Source organism: Caretta caretta, chromosome 24 (genome assembly GCF_965140235.1).
Source record: "Caretta caretta isolate rCarCar2 chromosome 24, rCarCar1.hap1, whole genome shotgun sequence".
Lineage (NCBI taxonomy): Eukaryota > Metazoa > Chordata > Testudines > Cheloniidae > Caretta > Caretta caretta.
Window position 1 is genome coordinate 9758985 of NC_134229.1, and position 18669 is coordinate 9777653.

At 42.7% G+C, this 18669-nt stretch overlaps 1 protein-coding gene across 10 annotated transcripts in view; it reads right to left on the reverse strand.

Annotated features, from left to right (window-relative positions):
* The window catches only part of GABPB2 (GA binding protein transcription factor subunit beta 2), a 35363-nt gene extending 16724 nt beyond the window's left edge, over window positions 1-18639 (reverse strand). For 2 of the 10 annotated variants that reach the window (XR_007353607.2, XM_048827961.2), the window contains exons 1-9: window positions 18461-18639; window positions 17757-17919; window positions 16224-16363; window positions 14856-15023; window positions 8377-8571; window positions 7001-7151; window positions 4222-4335; window positions 2557-2742; window positions 946-1088 (exon numbers count right to left, since the gene is read on the reverse strand). Coding sequence is in view for 8 of the 10 variants with exons in the window: in XM_048827961.2 (XP_048683918.1) it covers window positions 946-1088; window positions 2557-2742; window positions 4222-4335; window positions 7001-7151; window positions 8377-8571; window positions 14856-15023; window positions 16224-16331 (1065 nt within the window). In the remaining 2 variants the exon portion in view is untranslated. The remainder of the gene's footprint in view (window positions 1-945; window positions 1089-2556; window positions 2743-4221; window positions 4336-7000; window positions 7152-8376; window positions 8572-14855; window positions 15024-16223; window positions 16364-17756; window positions 17920-18460) is intronic. The other 8 variants (XR_007353606.2, XM_048827956.2, XM_048827963.2 and 5 more) reach the window with 6 other exon arrangements.
* Window positions 18640-18669: the final 30 nt, after the last annotated feature.

Here is an 18669-nt window from a genome sequence, read left to right on the forward strand (position 1 = left end):
ATGTTAAGGCAGAATCTGTCTGCTGGTCTTTTCAGCAAGGTAGGATAGGGACAGTTCTCTAGTATAAGTAACCCCATAAGGATGGATTCGTGAGGTTTCCATATTTTATTATAATCCACATGCAAAAGCAACAGTGTTGGCAACTGGGGAGAGGGATAGAAAAATAGACTAAACAAAAAAAGAACACCTAGTGGCCCCCAAAATCAAAAGTTAAGTACATATCCTTCCAAATGGAGGGTGCTGGATAAGTTATCTGACTTTCTTTAAAACTGCAACTGGAATGTGAAGAGAGGTCAGTCTCACATTGGGTCTTATCACTGCAGTTTTAGAGGGAGTTCAAAATAATACAGCAGAGTACAATGCTTCAACTCAATAGCCTGGGCTCAAAAACTAACTGACAAGATTACACAAAGAGCGACTTGGAAGAGAATCTTCCTTCCACCACCAGTGACTCAATTGCTAACACTACTTGCCCCATGGCCTAGTGGACAGAGCACTTCACTGCCATGCAGGAGACTTGGGTTCTTATTCCCTGCTCTGCCACTGGGTGACAGTATACAAGTCACTTCCCCCCCCTCTGTGCCTCTCTGTGCCTTTTCCCTCCCCTTAAATGGGGACAATGATACTCACCTTCTCTGTAAAGCATCTGATATCTACTAATGAACAGCACTACATAAGAGTTAGGTGGTATTCATGTATTGCATATTAATAACTGATCATACAGACTGAGCAAAAAGAATGGGAAACATTATAGTGAGAGTTTTCAGAAATGGCAAAGGCATGATCATTGACTAAATTTAAAATCAACTTGGGCCACATCATTTATATTGAGTGTTATTTTGTAACTATACTTGAAACTCCACATTCTCAGTTCAGTGGAGTTTCCTTTCCTGATACTTTAGACTGCACCCACTTTCTATGAAAGTTATAAACAGGAACTTTTACCTTGTTTTCCTCCAAATCATTTACATTTGGGTCAACTTTTTGCTTCTTTGCTGGTGGATGTTCTTCCTCTTCTACATCATCATCATCTTCTTCTTCTTCAATAACAGTCTCTTCTGCAACCTGACCAGCAGGTACAGTTAGAACTACAAGTCAAGGAATATTAAATGCAGGAAATGAATATACAACGGATTATAGATGCTTTTATACATAAATCCAGAGACAGACTACTTTGAAATTAATGTAGGAGAGAGGTGCTGCTCCGCATAGAAGTGGTGGGAAACTTAATCAGCAATTCCTAAGATTCTCCCAGCTAGTTTCAGAGCCCATTCACCACCTTTCTTCTTGCTGTAGGAAATAGGATGTCTTAATGCAAGATCTGAACAAGGAAACCTAACCCATGACTTGATCAGAAGCTCTACGTCCATCAGCAGAGGATTCACAAAGCTTGTTACTTCTACATTTCAATTAAGTGGAAAATGACAACTGGAGCACTCTCTGGAAAAAGTGTGGGTCCAATTCTAAGAGGTGCTGAGGGCATTCTCAAAGCACTCTGCATCTTGCAGGATCATTTCTTTTATTGAAAGGTGGTGAATGGGCTCTGAAACTAGTTGGGAGAATCTTAAATCAGCAAAGGTGAATGTTTTTGTTAAAAACACTCCCTATTTTAGGGAATACTGTAGATCTTTCATCATCCTGTTCTTCTCAATAGTATACCAATTGAATTAAGAGGGTACATAAAACTTGTGAATTTTCCAGATATGAACTACTGTGTTTTATCAAAAGAGTTCAATCAGGAACATTGACAGACAAGCTACAGATCAATAATTACGTGTAGACATTTGGCAAATAATTCTGAATAAATTTGAGAAAATTGCTTTCCATTCATGGACATTTTGCAAACAGAGGTGAAATGAAAATAAGTAATTCATTAATGACTGGTCTGCACATCTCTAAACTACCTATAACTTTACATAGGTGTGTTGGTTTGTGAAACTGACAGATTAGGATGGTCTAAGGCAATACAATTAGAGTAATGGGATGAAAAGGTATTCTTAACCTGACAATCAAGAAAAATGTTTTAAACCAAGTTCTACTTAGAGTCTGGAATAATCACCCAATGGATCTTGGTAGAAGCACAATTGGTTGAGTTATTTAAATCCAGATTGGAGAGGACACATACAATCATGTAGTAGGAAACAATCCTAGCCTAGCTGGTGGGAATGCACCAGATAACCTAATAAATATTTACCATAAATAAATTCTATTATACATGTTTTACTCATTTTAATTCAACTATTAATATTCATATAAAAATGTAGCACTGTGCTTATCTGTGTTAAAGTAGAATGATTATGTAACTAGCCTCAGTCATAAACCTTAATTCTTCTCTCCATTCTTTTAGAGAACTCACTTGGAAGGTATGAATTGTAGCAGCACACTATGAGCAAGCTGAACTATGTAATGGCCTCATCATTTTTCCTTCCCTTTCCCCCGCCATCCCTAGTTTCCTAAGTCTAGGTCTATGCATCTACCATAGCTATTTTTCCCCCCCCTTAACATCAGGAAAGTCTAAAACGGGCTTACAGTTTTCTAAACTCAGCAGCCTCTTACCTTGCTGTCCATCTTGCATGGTCACTATAAACGGCTGGCTGATACCACTAGTAGGAATGGCTGTTTGGAGACTGCCCAGTGGAACGCCATCTGTTACTATCGTAATGACTCGTTGACCTCCACTACCAACCACCTGCTGTATTGCAGAATCTACAGAATTTGCTTCCACTATTTCCTCTGTGTTAGCTGGAGAAAGCAGAGCAAAACTCTCGAGTTAGCTTTTTCTTTTTAAAAAAAAGCGTAGAGTAAATGAGTCAATGTTTACTGCACAAAAACCCCAAACACTGAAGCATCTGGTATGGAGTAATCGGCAAATGTTAAAAATCTAAAGTGGACAAAATAAAATACCAATACAACCCCAGCAACTTTTCAATGGTAAAATAATTCTCTTCAGATACCTAGATGAATTTAAAGCACCAGGATTCACAAATACAACGAATACAGTAAAAAGTACTCAGTCGCTGAAAAAAAATGGGTTCAAATGTTAAAGATTATTACATAAGGTTTGTTTTTAAAAAAGATGGCCAACTTGATAATTCTCAAGTCAACTGGTGGTTTTCACACACTGCACATTGTAAATAATCATAAACCAGTGGTTCTCAACCCACGACCCAATCAGTACACAGCTGTGGCACGTGACATCCTCAGGGCCACGTAGGTACTATATATATTGTGTGGATAAAGCCCACATAACAGAGAGCTGCATATGTGGCCCACAATGGTAAATAGGCTGAGAATCACTGCCATTAAGCATCACAAAATTATTTTTAGAATAAAGTACTGTAGAACCCCATTTTACAAACTAATTGGGGACTAAGGAGTTCATAAAATCAGAAAGTTCAATTCTATGAACATCTCAAAATTACTGCAGGCACAGCGCATAAATTGCAATTTGATGCCATGAATTATTTTCTTCTTGTCCTTCAAAACCACTGCAAAGCAATTTCCAATACATTGATAGCATTGGAACATAAAGGGGTGACAACTCGCTCGAAATCACTTTTACCATTATTATTTCCCACCCCCCCACTGTCGGGAAAAATGGTTCCTGTAAATGGTTGTTCGTGATGTTCATAAAATTAAGGCTCTATGGTATGCATAAAAAGAACCCAAATGTTACCAAGTCCTCAAGGAATCCTAACACTTGTTTAAAAATAAACTAACTAAATAAAATCGAGGCACTGTAAAATCGGGGGAACACACAAAATATCGATGTGGCGATAAAATCATTCCAAACTATCTGTTTTGTAAAACTGGAGTTTGAAAAAATATCACTGTCCATATTTGTGTAGTAAGGAGCATCTGACAGAGATACAAGCTGTGTTCTATTTATTTTTATAACACTTAGCTGGACAGAACAATTCTAACAGGATCCAGGTCAAAACAGGATAGAATGAAAGAATGGTTAGTAAAAACAACTTTGGTGCTTCATTCAAAGGAGCAACTATAGTCTGTAGAAATATCTATGAGCTATGATAACAGATAAATCTATTAGCCTTGCAACTGCTGCCAAATATATCACTTTGCAACTCTCGAGTTATGCTGAATGAATTCAAATCCTTTTTACAAGCTATACTTAAGTAACCCAATTTCTTTACGATTTCTTGCAAATGATGCACTAGGGATTAAATATATTGATGTCAACACCAGATTCATTCCACTTACTTGAAGATCTGTTTGAATTGGAAAGGGGAGCAGATGCTTCAGCGAGGGCTGCAAGCGTGGCAAGCACAGAGGTTGTTGAGTTTGAAAACTGTACTGTAGAGACACGGGAATCACCTGTTTTGAGGAAATGAAGGCAAGTGAAGGAGATTTGCAGTCTGAGTATTCTACTGTAATATTAAACTTTACTAAAAAAACCTACTGCTCTACTGGGGCAGTTTTTCCAGCCTACAATTCATACCTAGCATACATAACTTCAAGATCTGAAACAGTCCCACATACTGTTCTTAGAACATGGTTGAAATAATTACCTTATATTTAATATTCATTTCACTGGATTTAAAAATAAATGTATTTGAAACAATGCAAAGGAATTAAATTGAGTAAATCGATGCAAGCTAACGTGACTTACTCCAGAATTGTCACAAAGATCACCTACAAGTGGCCAGATGGTAATCCACTGGGCTATCAAAATCTAGATTTTGGCACCACACTTAGCTTTCATTCTGAACAGATGTGAACAATGTTTTCAAAAGCCACACATGATCAAAATACAGGGCCTCATCAGCACAGACTAGACGCAGTCTGACTACACAGGCTGAACACATTAGCATTATGCAAAAGCGGTTGCTATACATTTAATTAATTTTACCTGACTTTGCAGTCTCACATTAATTTCAATTACAGAATTGCAAATGCCAAACTTTTTTTAAAAAACCTGTTGACATAAGCTAATTATACAACCCAAATTCTTTTACTGAGAGATTCTGCCAATCTATAAAGTATTGGCTCCATTCAGCATTGCTTTTTAGAAAACACACATTTTGTTTGTTACAAATCAACTGAGTTTTTTCTTGAAAGCTAAATCAGTCAATTATAACCACTTCACAATTTCAACGTACAGTTTGAAAACCAGCTTCAAAAAATAAGCCCGTCAGTTGAAATGCAACAAAGGAACTATCAGTCAGCATATCAAGTTCTTGGACTGCAGATTTGGCTTTGTGCAAGGAATAAAAATCATCCCAATTCCAGTGCGAGAAGCTTCTTCCCTCAACTGAGCACAGTAACCCATTACACTTAGATACAGTACTGACTGAACAGAAGAAAGACATCTAAGTGGGACCAAAATTAGTATATCCAATAAGCTATTTTCAGAAAGTTTAACTGTGTTATTTCTGAACAAAATTTCTTCAGGCAAGTAAAAGACATTTGTCCTCATTAAGGAATTTGTAGTTTTAAATAAACTTTTTAGTCACCTACGAGCAAGAAGTGGTACAAAAAGTGTCTTAACTGGTGAAAAAAGTTAAACTATTACGTGCTGTGATTTTAGTACAGTCTCTAGTGCCCTCTGTGGGCAAATAAGAGAAAAGCTAAGGACATGGGGCCAGCAAACCCTTATCCCCACAACAGACCAGGAGTTATTATTGACAGGAGTAAAGTTTTAGAGTGTGGCACTCAAAAAGAACAAAATGGGGAAAAAAAATATATTGGCCTTTTCATATTTTTAACATTAACCGGGTACATATATTGCAGGAATGTCCTCGTTTTAGGGAAAGGTGTGACATTATCCATGTGAAGCACTGTTAATCCTCAGGGGTTTGTTTTTTTTTTGGGGGGGGGGGGAGATAAGGAGGGGAGTGTTAATTATGGGATTTGTCTATTTATTAAAGGAGTAAACCACATGGGAAGTTTCTACTCAAAGTAAGTTCAGAGTCTCACTGAAGTCAATGGGGCCACACAGGATTAGGGTGCCACTTGTACCGATCCAATTGCAGCACTGGGCCCTTAGAACTGAAAACAGGAAACATCCACATTTGTAATATTGCTCCAATCAACTCTGGCAAACACTCATGCATGTGAACAGTCCCATTAGCTTCAAAAGTTACTCACATGCAGAAGTGTTTGCAGGGTCAGGCCCTCAACTTGCTTCATAAACCTTGTATTTAGAAGCCTCCTTAAGACTGAAAAGAAACAGTTTGGATTTCCCAAATAACAAAAAACAACACGTTATAAAGTCTCACGTAAGGAAAAGAATTTATATTCGGCCTTAAATGAATTTTTCAGACAAATTTACGGAAATAACTAGCTTCCCCATTTTTGTATATTATCTCTAACCTATTGGCTAGGAAAAAATAAGTTGAGTAATCTGTACACCCAAAATACATTCTCTGCAATGATTTTTCATTTGTTTCCTTATTTAACAATCAAATACACAAGATGACTCACTCTGCTCTTCCAGTTAATAAGTAATAAAATAGAGTATTGAATGAAACCTTGACAAATTTAGAGATTAGGGACTAAATGGTGAATATCTTACCTACTCAAATTTTACCAGTGGAACTGGCATTGGCCACTGTCGGAAGACAGAATACTTACTGGGCTAGATGGACTTTTGGTCTGACCCAGTATGGACTGTTCTTATGTCAACTCTCAGTGCGTTGTAGTTTGAGTCCTTAACATTTTCCAAGTTATGAAGGTTCTATTTTATTGCTTATAATACATACTGAGCCAGATCCTCAACTGGTGAAAATAGCAAAGCTCTCTGCTGACTCAATGGAACAAGGCTTTTTATGCCAGCTGAAGTTCTAGCCCATTATCTTTTACAGATAAAGTGTGTATTTTGGTGCATTCCAATATGTTTTAAAGATCTTTCTCTACTAACTTGGAACATCTGCCTTCTACAATTCAGAAGTCTGAACTGAGAGACGCAGCTTTCTAAAAACCTTTACACAAGAAATATTTTGGAGAAATATTTTTCGCCTACATGTTCACAGAATCTTACCTGAGGTTGTTTTGGTGTTTGCTGAAGAAACAAAACTAGCAAGATTGAGAACGTCCCCTGATGCAAGGATAAATGGTGAGGCAACAGTCACTGTATTTGTGACAGGATTTGATCTCTCTGGATTCATGTTCACCTGATTCTGCATTGCCTCCTTAAGAAGAAAATGCAATTAGGCACACATTTTTATCTCATCTCCAATAAGAGAAATAATACTTGGCACCCATACCTGATTCTCTGCTGCTCTGCACCTTGTATAGTCAAATAATTGTATTTGCTTTGCACTGGTGCAAAAGTAGGTATAAAATACTACCAAATCAGAAATGGCAGCATTTTACACTAGTAAAAGGAAAAGGAGTACTTGTGGCACCTTAGAGACTAACCAATTTATTTGAGCATAAGCTTTCATGAGCTACAGCTCACTTCATCGGATGCATACTGTGGAAAGTGTAGAAGATCTTTTTATACACACAAAGCACGAAAAAATACCTCCCCCCACCCCACTCTCCTGCTGGTAATAGCTTATCTAAAGTGATCACTCTCCTTACAATGTGTATGATAATCAAGGTGGGCCATTTCCAGCAAAAATCCAGGGTATAACAAGAACGTCTGGGAGGAACAAGGGGAAATAGGTTACCTTGCATAATGACTTAGCCACTCCCAGTCTCTATTCAAGCCGAAGTTAATTGTATCCAATTTGCAAATGAATTCCAATTCAACAGTCTCTCCCTGGAGTCTGGATTTGAAGTTTTTTTGTTTTAATATCGCAACTTTCTTCTCTGTAATCGCGTGACCAGAGAGATTGAAGTGTTCTCTGACTGGTTTATGAATAATTCTTGACATCTGATTTGTGTCCATTTATTCTTTTACGTAGAGACTAACATGGCTGTTACTCTGAAACCTATCAGTTTTACACTAGTGTAAATCAATACACAAGTTGCAGGGCAACAGAGAATCAAGCCCACTATCTAAATAGCCTTTTCCAAACATTAACTAATCAACCTTGTAATAAAATTAAAATAATCTGCTTCTTCCATTCCCATTTCCCAGAGGCATGTTTCCACAAACATTCCAACAACAAAAAAGCCAATTCCATGAGTTCAGAAGCAGAGTTTCTGAAGAATTGTGTGCATGCAAAGAAAACTAATGCAGCTCAGAAATTTGGGACATTATTCTCCAAATCTACTATCTCAGTGATGAAGAAACTAATATCAATTGACATTTCAATATTTTATACAAGTTACCACAATTCTGATTCAGGCATGTAAAATAGAAAGTTTCTGTAGGAAATGTTCATTCTCATCGCACTGGCAAACTCTGTAGGCAGATAACGTACTTTCCCTGTAATTATCAGCTAACATTTTTCCTCCTTAACCCACCTGCAGCATTACCAGAGTCTCTGCATTGTTCTTGTCCAGGGCTATATCAAAGGCTGATTTATCAAACTTGCTGAAAGCGTGAACATCAGCTCCATACTTTATAAGCAACTCTACAACATCGCGATGGTTGTGTTCTGTTGCCCAGTGCAAGGCAGTCATCTTCAACATGTCCTTGGCATTTACATCAGCACCATTCTGAGAGAAAAAAAGAATTGCTTTCATCTACCGTGTTTTTTTCAGTGCATGGCCTCTCCCTGATTCAAGAGAAACAGGCTAAACAAAGAGTGGGATACACAAAGGTACTTCGGCACTTAAATCCCATACTTAGGCAGCTAAGTCCCAGTTCTGGCTCCACTGGAATCCACAAAACTCCTGCCAAACCCTACAGGTGCCTAAACTCAGTCAGTGCCTCCTTTTGTCAGAGTAAGAGTTCCCTTGGCACCTACGTTCCTGCCTCTGGGTATGTGCACAGCCCTCTGAGCAGCTGGATGCCTACCTCCCACCAAAGCCCCAGCATGAACATGGTTCGAACAAAGGGGAAGACAGACATTCAGCTGCCTAAGACACATGCAGGGCTTGATCCAGAAGGCATGCTCAGAAGTGCTTGAGGCACGACTCCAAGTGGCAGGTTCCCATTCATAGACAGATGCCTCCCTGCAGCCCAGAGTCAGGCACCTATCTCCAATAGAAGAGCGGAGCATAGTGCACCCCCCTCATTAGCGTCTCCCACTGGTACCTTAGGGTGGAGCTACCTACCATGCTGGCTTTTGTGGATTGCATTCTAACACATCTATCTCCCCTCATTCATTGTATGGAATATAAACGCCTAGCCCAGCTTTGTGGATCACAGTGTTGTTCCTGTGAATGTCTAGGCACCTAAAAGTTAAGTGCCACCATCACGCTCAGCATTGCAATGTTTAAGTCCCTTCATGGATCCCACCCAACATGCTGTCAAATCTCTTACAATTATACTCATCCTAGGTATTATTTGTTACAACAGGTAAAACAATTCAGACAATAGGATTCTTTAAGCAAACAGTGTTGCTTTAACGTCATCCTGACATTCTCCTGCACAGGCATCACACTGTTTTAAATCAGCATTTCTCAAAGTGGGGGTCCCGACCCAAGAGGGGGTTGCAAGGCTATTGTCAGTGGGTCATGGTATTGCCACCCTTCCTTCTGTGCTGCTGCTGGCAGCGGCGCTGCCTTCAGAGCTGAGCTGCTGGAGAGCTGGCTGCTGGCCGACTGCCCAGCTTTGAAAGCAGCGCCACCATCAGTAGCACCACAGAAGGAAAGGTGGCATGATATGGGGCTGGGGGTGTTGTCACAGCGTGAAATATTTCCAAGGGGGGGCGGGGCACCAACAAAAACGAACCCCTGTTTTAAATCTCCTATATTTATCACTAAGGGCTAGTCTACACTAGAGATTGGATGGTATTCCAAGAAGGATTGCTAGGCAGAGATGGGCTCCATCTAAACAAAGAGAGGGAAGAGCATCTTCGCAAGCAGACTGGCTAACCTAGTGAGGAGGGCTTTAAAAAAAGTTCACCGGGGGAAGGAGACCAAAGCCCTGAGGTAAGTGGGGAAGTGGGATACCAGGAGGAAGCATGAGCAGGAGAGAGCAAGAGGGGAGGACTCCTGCCTCATACTGAGAAAGCAGGACAATCAGCAAGTTATCTTAAGTGCCTATACACAAATGCAAGAAGCCTGGGAAACAAGCAGGGAGAACTGGAAGTGCTGACACAGTCAAGGAATTATGATGTGATTGGAATAACAGAGACTTGGTGGGATAACTCACATTACTGGAGTACTGTCGTGGATGGATATAAGCTGTTCAGGAAGGACAGGCAGGACAGAAAAGGTGGGGGAGTTGCATTGTATGTAAGAGCAGTATGACTGCTCAGAGCTCCAGTATGAAACTGCAGAAAAACCCAAGAGTCTCTGGATTAAGTTTAGAAGTGTGAGCAACAAGGGTGATGTCATGGTGGGAATCTGCTATAGACCACCAGACCAGGGGGATGAGGCTTTCTTCAGACAACTAACAGAATTAACTAAATCACAGGCCCTGTTTCTCATGTGAGACTTCAATCACCCCGGTATCTGCTGGGAGAGCAATACAGCAGTGCACAGACAATCCAGGAAGTTTTTGGAAAGTGTAGGGGACAATTTCCTGGTGCAAGTTCTGGAGGAACCAACTAGGGGCAGAGCTCTTCTTGACCTGCTGCTCACAAACCGGGAAGAATTAGTAGGAGAAGCAAAAGTGGATGGGAACCTGGGAGGCAGTGACCATGAGATGGTTGAGTTCAGGATCCTCACACAAGGAAGAAAGGAGAGCAGACTGACTCCCTCAGGGAACTGATGGGCAGGATCCCCTGGGAGAATAACATGCGGGGGAAAGGAGTCCAGGAGAGCTGGCTGTATTTTAAAGAATCCTTATTGAGGGCGCAGGAACAAACCATCCCAATGTGTAGAAAGAATAGTAAATATGGCAGGCAACCAGCTTGGCTTAACAGTGAAATCCTTGCTGATCTTCAACACAAAAAAGAAGCTTACAAGAAGCGGAAGATTGGACAAATGACAAGGGAGGAGTATAAAAATATTGCTCAGCCATGCAGGAGTGAAATCAGGAAGGCCAAATCACACTTGGAGTTGCAGCTGGCAAGGGATGTTAAGAGTAAAAAAGTGTTTCTACAGGCATGTTAACAACAAGAAGGTGGTTAGGGAAAGTGTGGGCCCCTTACTGAATGGGGGAGGCAACCTAATGACAGAGGATGTAGAAAAAGCTAATGTACTCATTGCTCTTTTTGCCTGTCTTCATGAACAAGGTCAGCTCCCAGACTCCTGCACTGGGCAGCACAGCATCGGGAGGAGGTGACCAGCCCTCTGTGGAGAAAGAAGTAGTTCGGGACTATTTAGAAAAGCTGGACGAGCACAAGTCCATGGGGCTGGATGCGCTGCATCTGAGGGTGCTAAAGGAGTTGGTGGATGTGATTGCAGAGCCATTGGCTATTATCTTTGAAAACTCATGGTGGTCAGGCGAGGTCCCGGATGACCAGAAAAAGGCTAATGTAGTGCCCATCTTTCAAAAAGGGAAGGTGTAGCCAGACAGCCAGCCCCCCACCCTCAGACCAGCATTGCTGGAAACACAGGAGGAAGCCGGAACAGGGCACTTAACATATATTCCAGCACAGCCTTTGAAGCTGTGAAAGCACAGGTGTGCTGCTACAATGTGCCTCTGGGAACAGATACAACGATTAAGCTCACAGCAGGCAGAGGCCCTGTGACAGACATGGCTCTTAGCCCCTACTCAATAGCGTGATGCACACACACCAACATCCTAGGTGGGAAAATATTTACCCTGATAAAAGAAATGTCCAGTAGTCGAAACTTATTGTTTCTCTCCCTTGCAAGTGTAAACTACTCTTGCGAAAGCTGGCATCACCCAGACAGACCAGCCTCAATTTGGCATAAGAAAGGAGAAAGAGAATAAAGGAGTACAGAGGTATAAGTAGGGGACCTACAGCACCATGATTTTTGAGTGCTTTTCACTATCTATCTGCTGGTCAGATAAGTGACAGCCTCCCAAGGCTTCTGCAGCTAAGAGGGTCCCTACGCCTTGTCCCTTATTCGTCATTCCGCGGAACTGAGTGACCGATCCTGGCTTGGCACCGCTGGAATCGAGAGATGCAAGGAGGGTAAGAAGCACCCACACCTGATCTCCTATCTTTAGTGTACACATATTTTGAAATAGAGCTCTATACTTTGTTTTCTTTCTTTGGGATTGTGGCTTCAGTTTTGTAACTTGTTTGTGTGTGTGTAACATCTCTACATTTAAATAAGTAGGCACTAGCAATTTTGTAACCACATGATTAGAATCTAGCTTAATAAATTTTGGTAACCATTTATGCATAAGCCTGACTTGTTTTCTCTGGTTTACTGTAAAGCAGACAACACAATTAAAGAACCTCAGCCGTTTTGGCTCTAAAGCCTGGCCATTAGGTGAGAGTACTAAGAGCCTAGCGTTGAGTTGTGCTGCCTCCACGGGGCAAACTCTTGGGGCACCTGTCGGTCAATCCTGGCTGCCCGCTGCGAAGGAGCTCTGAGCTCTAGCAGTTAAAGTCACGGGTGGTTAGGACCTTGGGGCATCCGTCAGCCTAGCCCGGGCTGCCCGCCGCGAAGGGACAGTGCGTCCTAGCGGTTAAAGTCACGGATGGTATAAACGGGCATAGCTGGCATCTCACCAAACATCCTTGGCCGTCGGCTAACAGAAATAGGAGGATACAGGGAACTACAGGCCAGTCAGCCTCACCTCAGTCCCTGGAAAAATCATGGAGCAGATCCTCAAGGAATCAATTTTGAAGCACTTTGAGGAGAGGAAAGTGATCAGAAACAGTCAGCATGGATTCACCAAAGGCAAGTTATGCCTGACTAACCTAATTGCCTTCTCTGATGAGATAACTGGCTCTGTGGATGAGGGGAAAGCAGTGGACATGTTATTCCTTGACTTTAGCAAAGCTTTTGAGACTGTCTCCCACAGTATTCTTGCCAGCAAGTTAAAGTAGTATGGGCTGGATGAATGGACTATAAGGTGGATAGAAAGCTGGCTAGATTGTCAGGCTCAACGGGTAGTGATCAATGGCTCCATGTCTAGTTGGCAGCCGGTATCAAGCAGAGTGCCCCAAGGGTCGGTCCTGAGGCCGGTTTTGTTCAATATCTTCATTAATGATCTGGAGGATGGTGTGGATTGCACCCTCAGCAAGTTTGCAGATAACATTAAACTGGGAGGAGAGGTAGATACGCTGGAGGGTAGGGATAGGATACAGAGGGACCTAGATAAATTGGAGGATTGGGCCAAAAGAAATCTGATGCGGTTCAACAAGGACAAGTGCAGAGTCCTGCATTTAGGAAGAAAGAATCCCATACACTGCTACAGACTAGGGACCGAGTGGCTAGGCAGCAGTTCTGCAGAAAAGGACCTAGGGGTTACAGTGGACGAGAAGCTGGATATGAGTCAACAGTGTGCACTCGTTGCCAAGAAGGCTAATGGCATTTTGGGCTGTATAAGTAGGAGCACTGCCAATAGATCGAGGGACGTGATCATTCCCTTCTATTCATAGAATAGAATCATAGAATATTAGGGTTGAAAGGGACCTCAGGAGGTCACCTAGTCCAACCCCCTGCTCAAAGCAGGACCAATCCCCAATTTTTGCCCCAGATCCCTAAATGGCTCTCTCAAGGATTGAACTCAAAACCCTGGGTTTAGCATTCCAATGCTCAAACCACTGAACTATCCCACCAATTCGGCATTGGTGAGGCCTCATCTGGAGTACTGTGTCCTGTTTTGGGCCCCACACTACAGGAAGAATGTGGAAAAATTGGAAAGCGTCCAGCAGAGGGCAACAAAAATGATTGGGGGCTGGAGCATGACTTATGAGGAGAGGCTGAGAGAACGGGGGGGGGGGAACAATAGCTCAGTGGTTTGAGCATTGGCCTGCTAAACCCAGGGTTGTGAGTTCAATCCTTGAGGGGGCCATTTGGGATCTGGGGCAAAAATTGGGGATTGGTCCTGTTTTGAGCAGGGGGTTGGACTAGATGACCTCCTGAGGTCCTTTCCAACCCTGATATTCTAGGATTCTATGAACTGGGATTATTTAGTCTGCAGAAGAGAAGAGTGAGGGGGGATTTGATAGCTGCTTTCAACTACCTGAAAGGGGGTTCCAAAGAGGATGGCTCTAGACTGTTCTCAGCGGTAGCAGATGACAGAACAAGGAGTAATGGTCTCAAGTTGCAGTGGGAGAGGTTTAGGTTGGATATTAGGAAAAACTTATTCACTAGGGGGGTGGTGAAGCACTGGAATGGGTTACCTAGGGAGGTGGTGGAATCTCCTTCCTTAGAGGTTTTTAAGGTCAGGCTTCACAAAGCCCTGGCTGGGATAATTTAGTTGGGGATTGGTCCTGCTTGAGCAGGGGGTTGGACTAGGTGACCTCCTGAGGTCCCTTCCCACCCTGACAGTCTATGATTCTCTTGCAACTTTAAAGCTCCGCTGCAGCAGCGCTTTAACATGCCTTGGGTGGCTGCGGCGCAGAGCTGGGAGAGAGCCACCTCAATGAGCAGTGTAGCTCCCGCCACTGGGGCGCTGTTTACACTAGTGCTTTACAGTGTTGCCATTTGCCACGCTTGGGGTGGGGGGGTGCTTTTTCACATCCCTGAGCAAGCAAGTTGCAGCGCTGTTAACTGCCAGTGTAGATAAGTCCTAAATTAAGGAGTGATTTCATTGAACAATTCTGAGGTTTCCTTAGAAAAGTTTTTTAAATGATACTTAAGAGGGGGAAGAAGTTTTGTATTTCATCCTACCAATAAAAATATTTAATTGGCATTAATCTACCAATAACTTCTTCACATAGAGAGAAATGTCCCATAAGGGACATTACAATGTAATTTATATTCTGCAGACTGATGATACACAACATCTCACTTACCCTAATTAGCAATTCTACAATATGTGTATGTCCATCAGCTGCAGCCATATGCAGTGGTGTCCTGTCCACTTTGGTTCGAGCATCTCTGCTAACACCTGCTCGAAGCAGCACTTCCGCTGTTGAATAATGGCCATACTGGGCCGCAAGGTGAAGAGGTGATGTCCCAAGCTGTATATTAAAAAAATGTTTTTAAAGAAGTTATCTGTTCAACATAGGTGTGGAAGCACATATTTATCTCCATTAATGCGTTCAACAATTTTAAAGAACTATAATTACATCCCCATCACATCCCCCACAGTAGGGGAGGTACAAACCCCTAAATGCACAGGGGCAAGGGGAAAAACCAAGAGCAACCTGGCCAGAGGGCTGAATGTCAGGAAGTGGTAGAGGGCTGAGTGTAATGGATAGATCACAATGGGGCCTTGAGAGCAACTGCTGGCAGGGGGAACCCAATGCAGAGGGATGGCTGTGGTGCCAGAAGGGGGCAAACCAATCAGCAACTGACCCTGCAACAAGCACGAATTATATAAATGAATAGTTGGGATTATAGTCTGTGTGTAGAAAGCAAACAAAATTAGATTGTGATCACATGCACTGAGGCAAATGTTATGTTAACAAATAAACTGATCACTGAACTATAGTTCTGTCAAATGAGATCTGATATACAATTACTTTAAATGGAACATTGAAAACATATCTACAAAAATCAAAAAAGGCGTTAGTCTTAGTGCTCTAATTCCCTCTTCGAAGCTTTAAATTCAGTATTTAAATGTACTTAGCAAGTTAATATAGTTTGAAAAACATTGACATTTAAGGATCACTTTAAAGAAGACTCAAAAGGAGTGATCAAACACCTGCATACACAAGAAAAGGTAAAATATTGCTCAACATTCTATAACAGCAGCACCCAAACTGGCTACACTGGGAACTTATCAGGAGCATGAATGCCATGCGTTGGCCCCATCCTGTAACTATTTAGACCCATACTTAACCTTACTACCCAGGACTAGCCCCATTTACTCCGATGGGGCTACTCCATGATAGTAAAGTTCTTGCAGGAGGCCTCCTGTGAATAACAGGGGTCAGCCAACGTTGACCAGCTTTCAGGATCAAGGCCTAAGTCTGCATAAACACTTCCAAAGTGCATGACTAGAAATGCTTGTTGCTTGAATTTCCCAGCAATGAAACATCACAGTTAATCAGTCTGGTCATCATCACACAGTTACAGAGAGAGGGTGCCCAGGAGCTCAATTAGGATTCTAAGATTATCAACTACCCCGCTCAGGCTGCCCTCAAAGGATCTGTTCTATATTTTAGTTGGAGTAAATACCTTTTTGGAAAAAGTAGCCTTTTCTATTAAAAACATACCCAGTCAGTGGTGAAAGGGGCACCATTTGCCATTAATGTTCTAACTTCATCATCTTGCCCTTTCCGAGCTGCTTCTAGCAACCTCTTTCCGAGGTCCACTAACGACATCTTTATACATGGGAACAAATATTTTCAGAAAGCTGCATTTTAAAACAGGGAAAAAAAAAACACTTTAAATGTGCAATGTGACTAAAATATCATCAGCTAGACTAGGACATAGATGCACACTGGAAATCAATCTATGCTGGATATGGCCACTAAATTACTTAATGAGTTAAGTGTTTATGAAAATATACATATTTTTAATCTTCAATACTTGCAACATGATAGGAATGCAAAATGCAACCCTGATCCTGCAACTGCATCAGCAGATACAGACCAATGGCTCACATGTACCCCTGTTTACTTCAGAGGCTCAATATGGACCTGAGTTGAAGTCTACCATAGCAACAGCAACACTTAGTATATACAGCATTTTACAAAGATTAATTACTTCATCTTCACAACCACCCCACCTCCATGAGCTAAGGGGCTGGTATCCTTGTCCTCGTTTTACAGCTGGCAGTCACTGAAAAATAAAGTGACTTGTCCACGTTCATAAAGGTAGTCCGTTTTAGAGCTGGAAATAGGAACTCCTGGGTTCTAGTCCTGTGCTAAGTCTACTAAGCAACGCTGCCTCTGTTTTTCAAGCTATACTTTAAAGGTATAATAAATACGGTAATCAGGGGATCTGAAGTTCTTGTCTGACACAGATACAGTGGCATTTCATTCCTATGAAGAACTGATTTCAAGCCTAAGTATTAATTTAGGTGTGAGACTCTTCAAATGGCTACAAGTGAATGTCTGTGCATACCACTACTGAACTGCATAGTCAATCAGTGAATCCATCAGGTCTTTAATTGAGAGAAAAGCTTTATGAAAAAAGTTATACCACTTCATTGAACAATTCAACAGAAGTGTCCAAATATACCATAAATAACCCCAAGTAAGTAAATGTCAGTAAAATAATCTTTTTTTAAAAAAACCTAATTCTCCTCAAGTAACATAGCCAATATAGAATTTCCCCATGTAAAATGTCCCATTTTACAAGACAGTATTTTAAACCTAAATGACAATTATTATAGGCAAAGTATTAAACATAAAAGGCAGGAGTGTGACAATTTTTAGCTCTGTCATAAAGACCTGATGTTCAGGGAAACAAACTTGAAAGAAGAAAAAAAATCCCTGCTCTACTTCTAGTCGTTCATTCAGCTTGCATGATGACATCTTAGAAGGGCCACTTTAAATAAGCTCTGCACCATGCTAAAGCATCCTGTATTCGTTACTAAACCTTGCAGGTACGACCCCATACCCACAAACGCTTCCATATGTCTAACTTTAGCCCAATCCTACAGTGAGCACAGGCACCCACGTGCAGAGCTCACTACAGGATCAGGGCCTTTCTGTACATAAGCATGGACTCTGAGAAGATTATGCACGTGTGTAAACACAGGCAAGAGTTAGCAGGATCATCACGGCCTTAGCTTTACTTACCTTGATTCTTGGTAGGCCAGCCTTTATTTCCAATGCTCCTTTAACAGTCTTCTAAGCCCCAATCCCGCAAACGCTTTTACACTTAACTTGACACGCACGAACAGCTCGGTTGAGTCATAACGTTAATCACGGGTGGAAGCATTTGCGGGACTGGGGCTTAACGCTGGGGGGAGGGGGGGTTAAATTTATTTTAAGAACTCCCAAACTCGCCGTTTCTCGCATCGCGCTGCAACCTAACTCCGGAGTCACGACAAACATCACCCATCAGGAGCCCGGCGTCCCGCCAGTGCCCACAACCCCCCACCCTATTCGGGGTCTCCCTCGGATCTGACGCCGGAGGCGCCCCTCCTCTCCAGCAGCCACAGGTGTCTGGAGAAGCGCTCCGGCTAGAAGCGTCGCTTTCACCTTCCGAGCCGGGAGGCGACGCGACTCAATCCCCGCACGGGTTTCCACTGATCCCGGGTCCGGGAGGAGCCGCCCCCACCTCCACGGCTCTGCAACAGCCGCTCCCCGCCAGCCCCTCAACCCCCACGGGGATTCCCCCTTCTCAACCCAGAGCGAGGAGCCCCCCAGCGGCGGCTCACCTCAGGCTCCCTCCCTCAGCCCCAACCTCGGGGAGCAAAGACCTCAACCCCCAGCCTCCCCTCCAGGCAGGGCACCCCCACCCCAAGGGGCCTCCTCCCCCAAAGTGACCCCCCACTCACCCTTGAGAGGCGGAGGCGGCCCCCGGCGGCGCCAGCGTGGGCGTCCCGGGCGAGGGGGGGGGGGGAGGGTCGCTGGGGTTAGCTGCTTTTAACGGCCCCCCCTCTGCTTGGGAGGGAGGGAGACAAAATGGCGGACCCGGAAGTGGAAGGAGCCCCCACTCCCCCCGGTGCCGCGGCGGAGGGATACACTGAGTGGGGGAAGAGGCTGC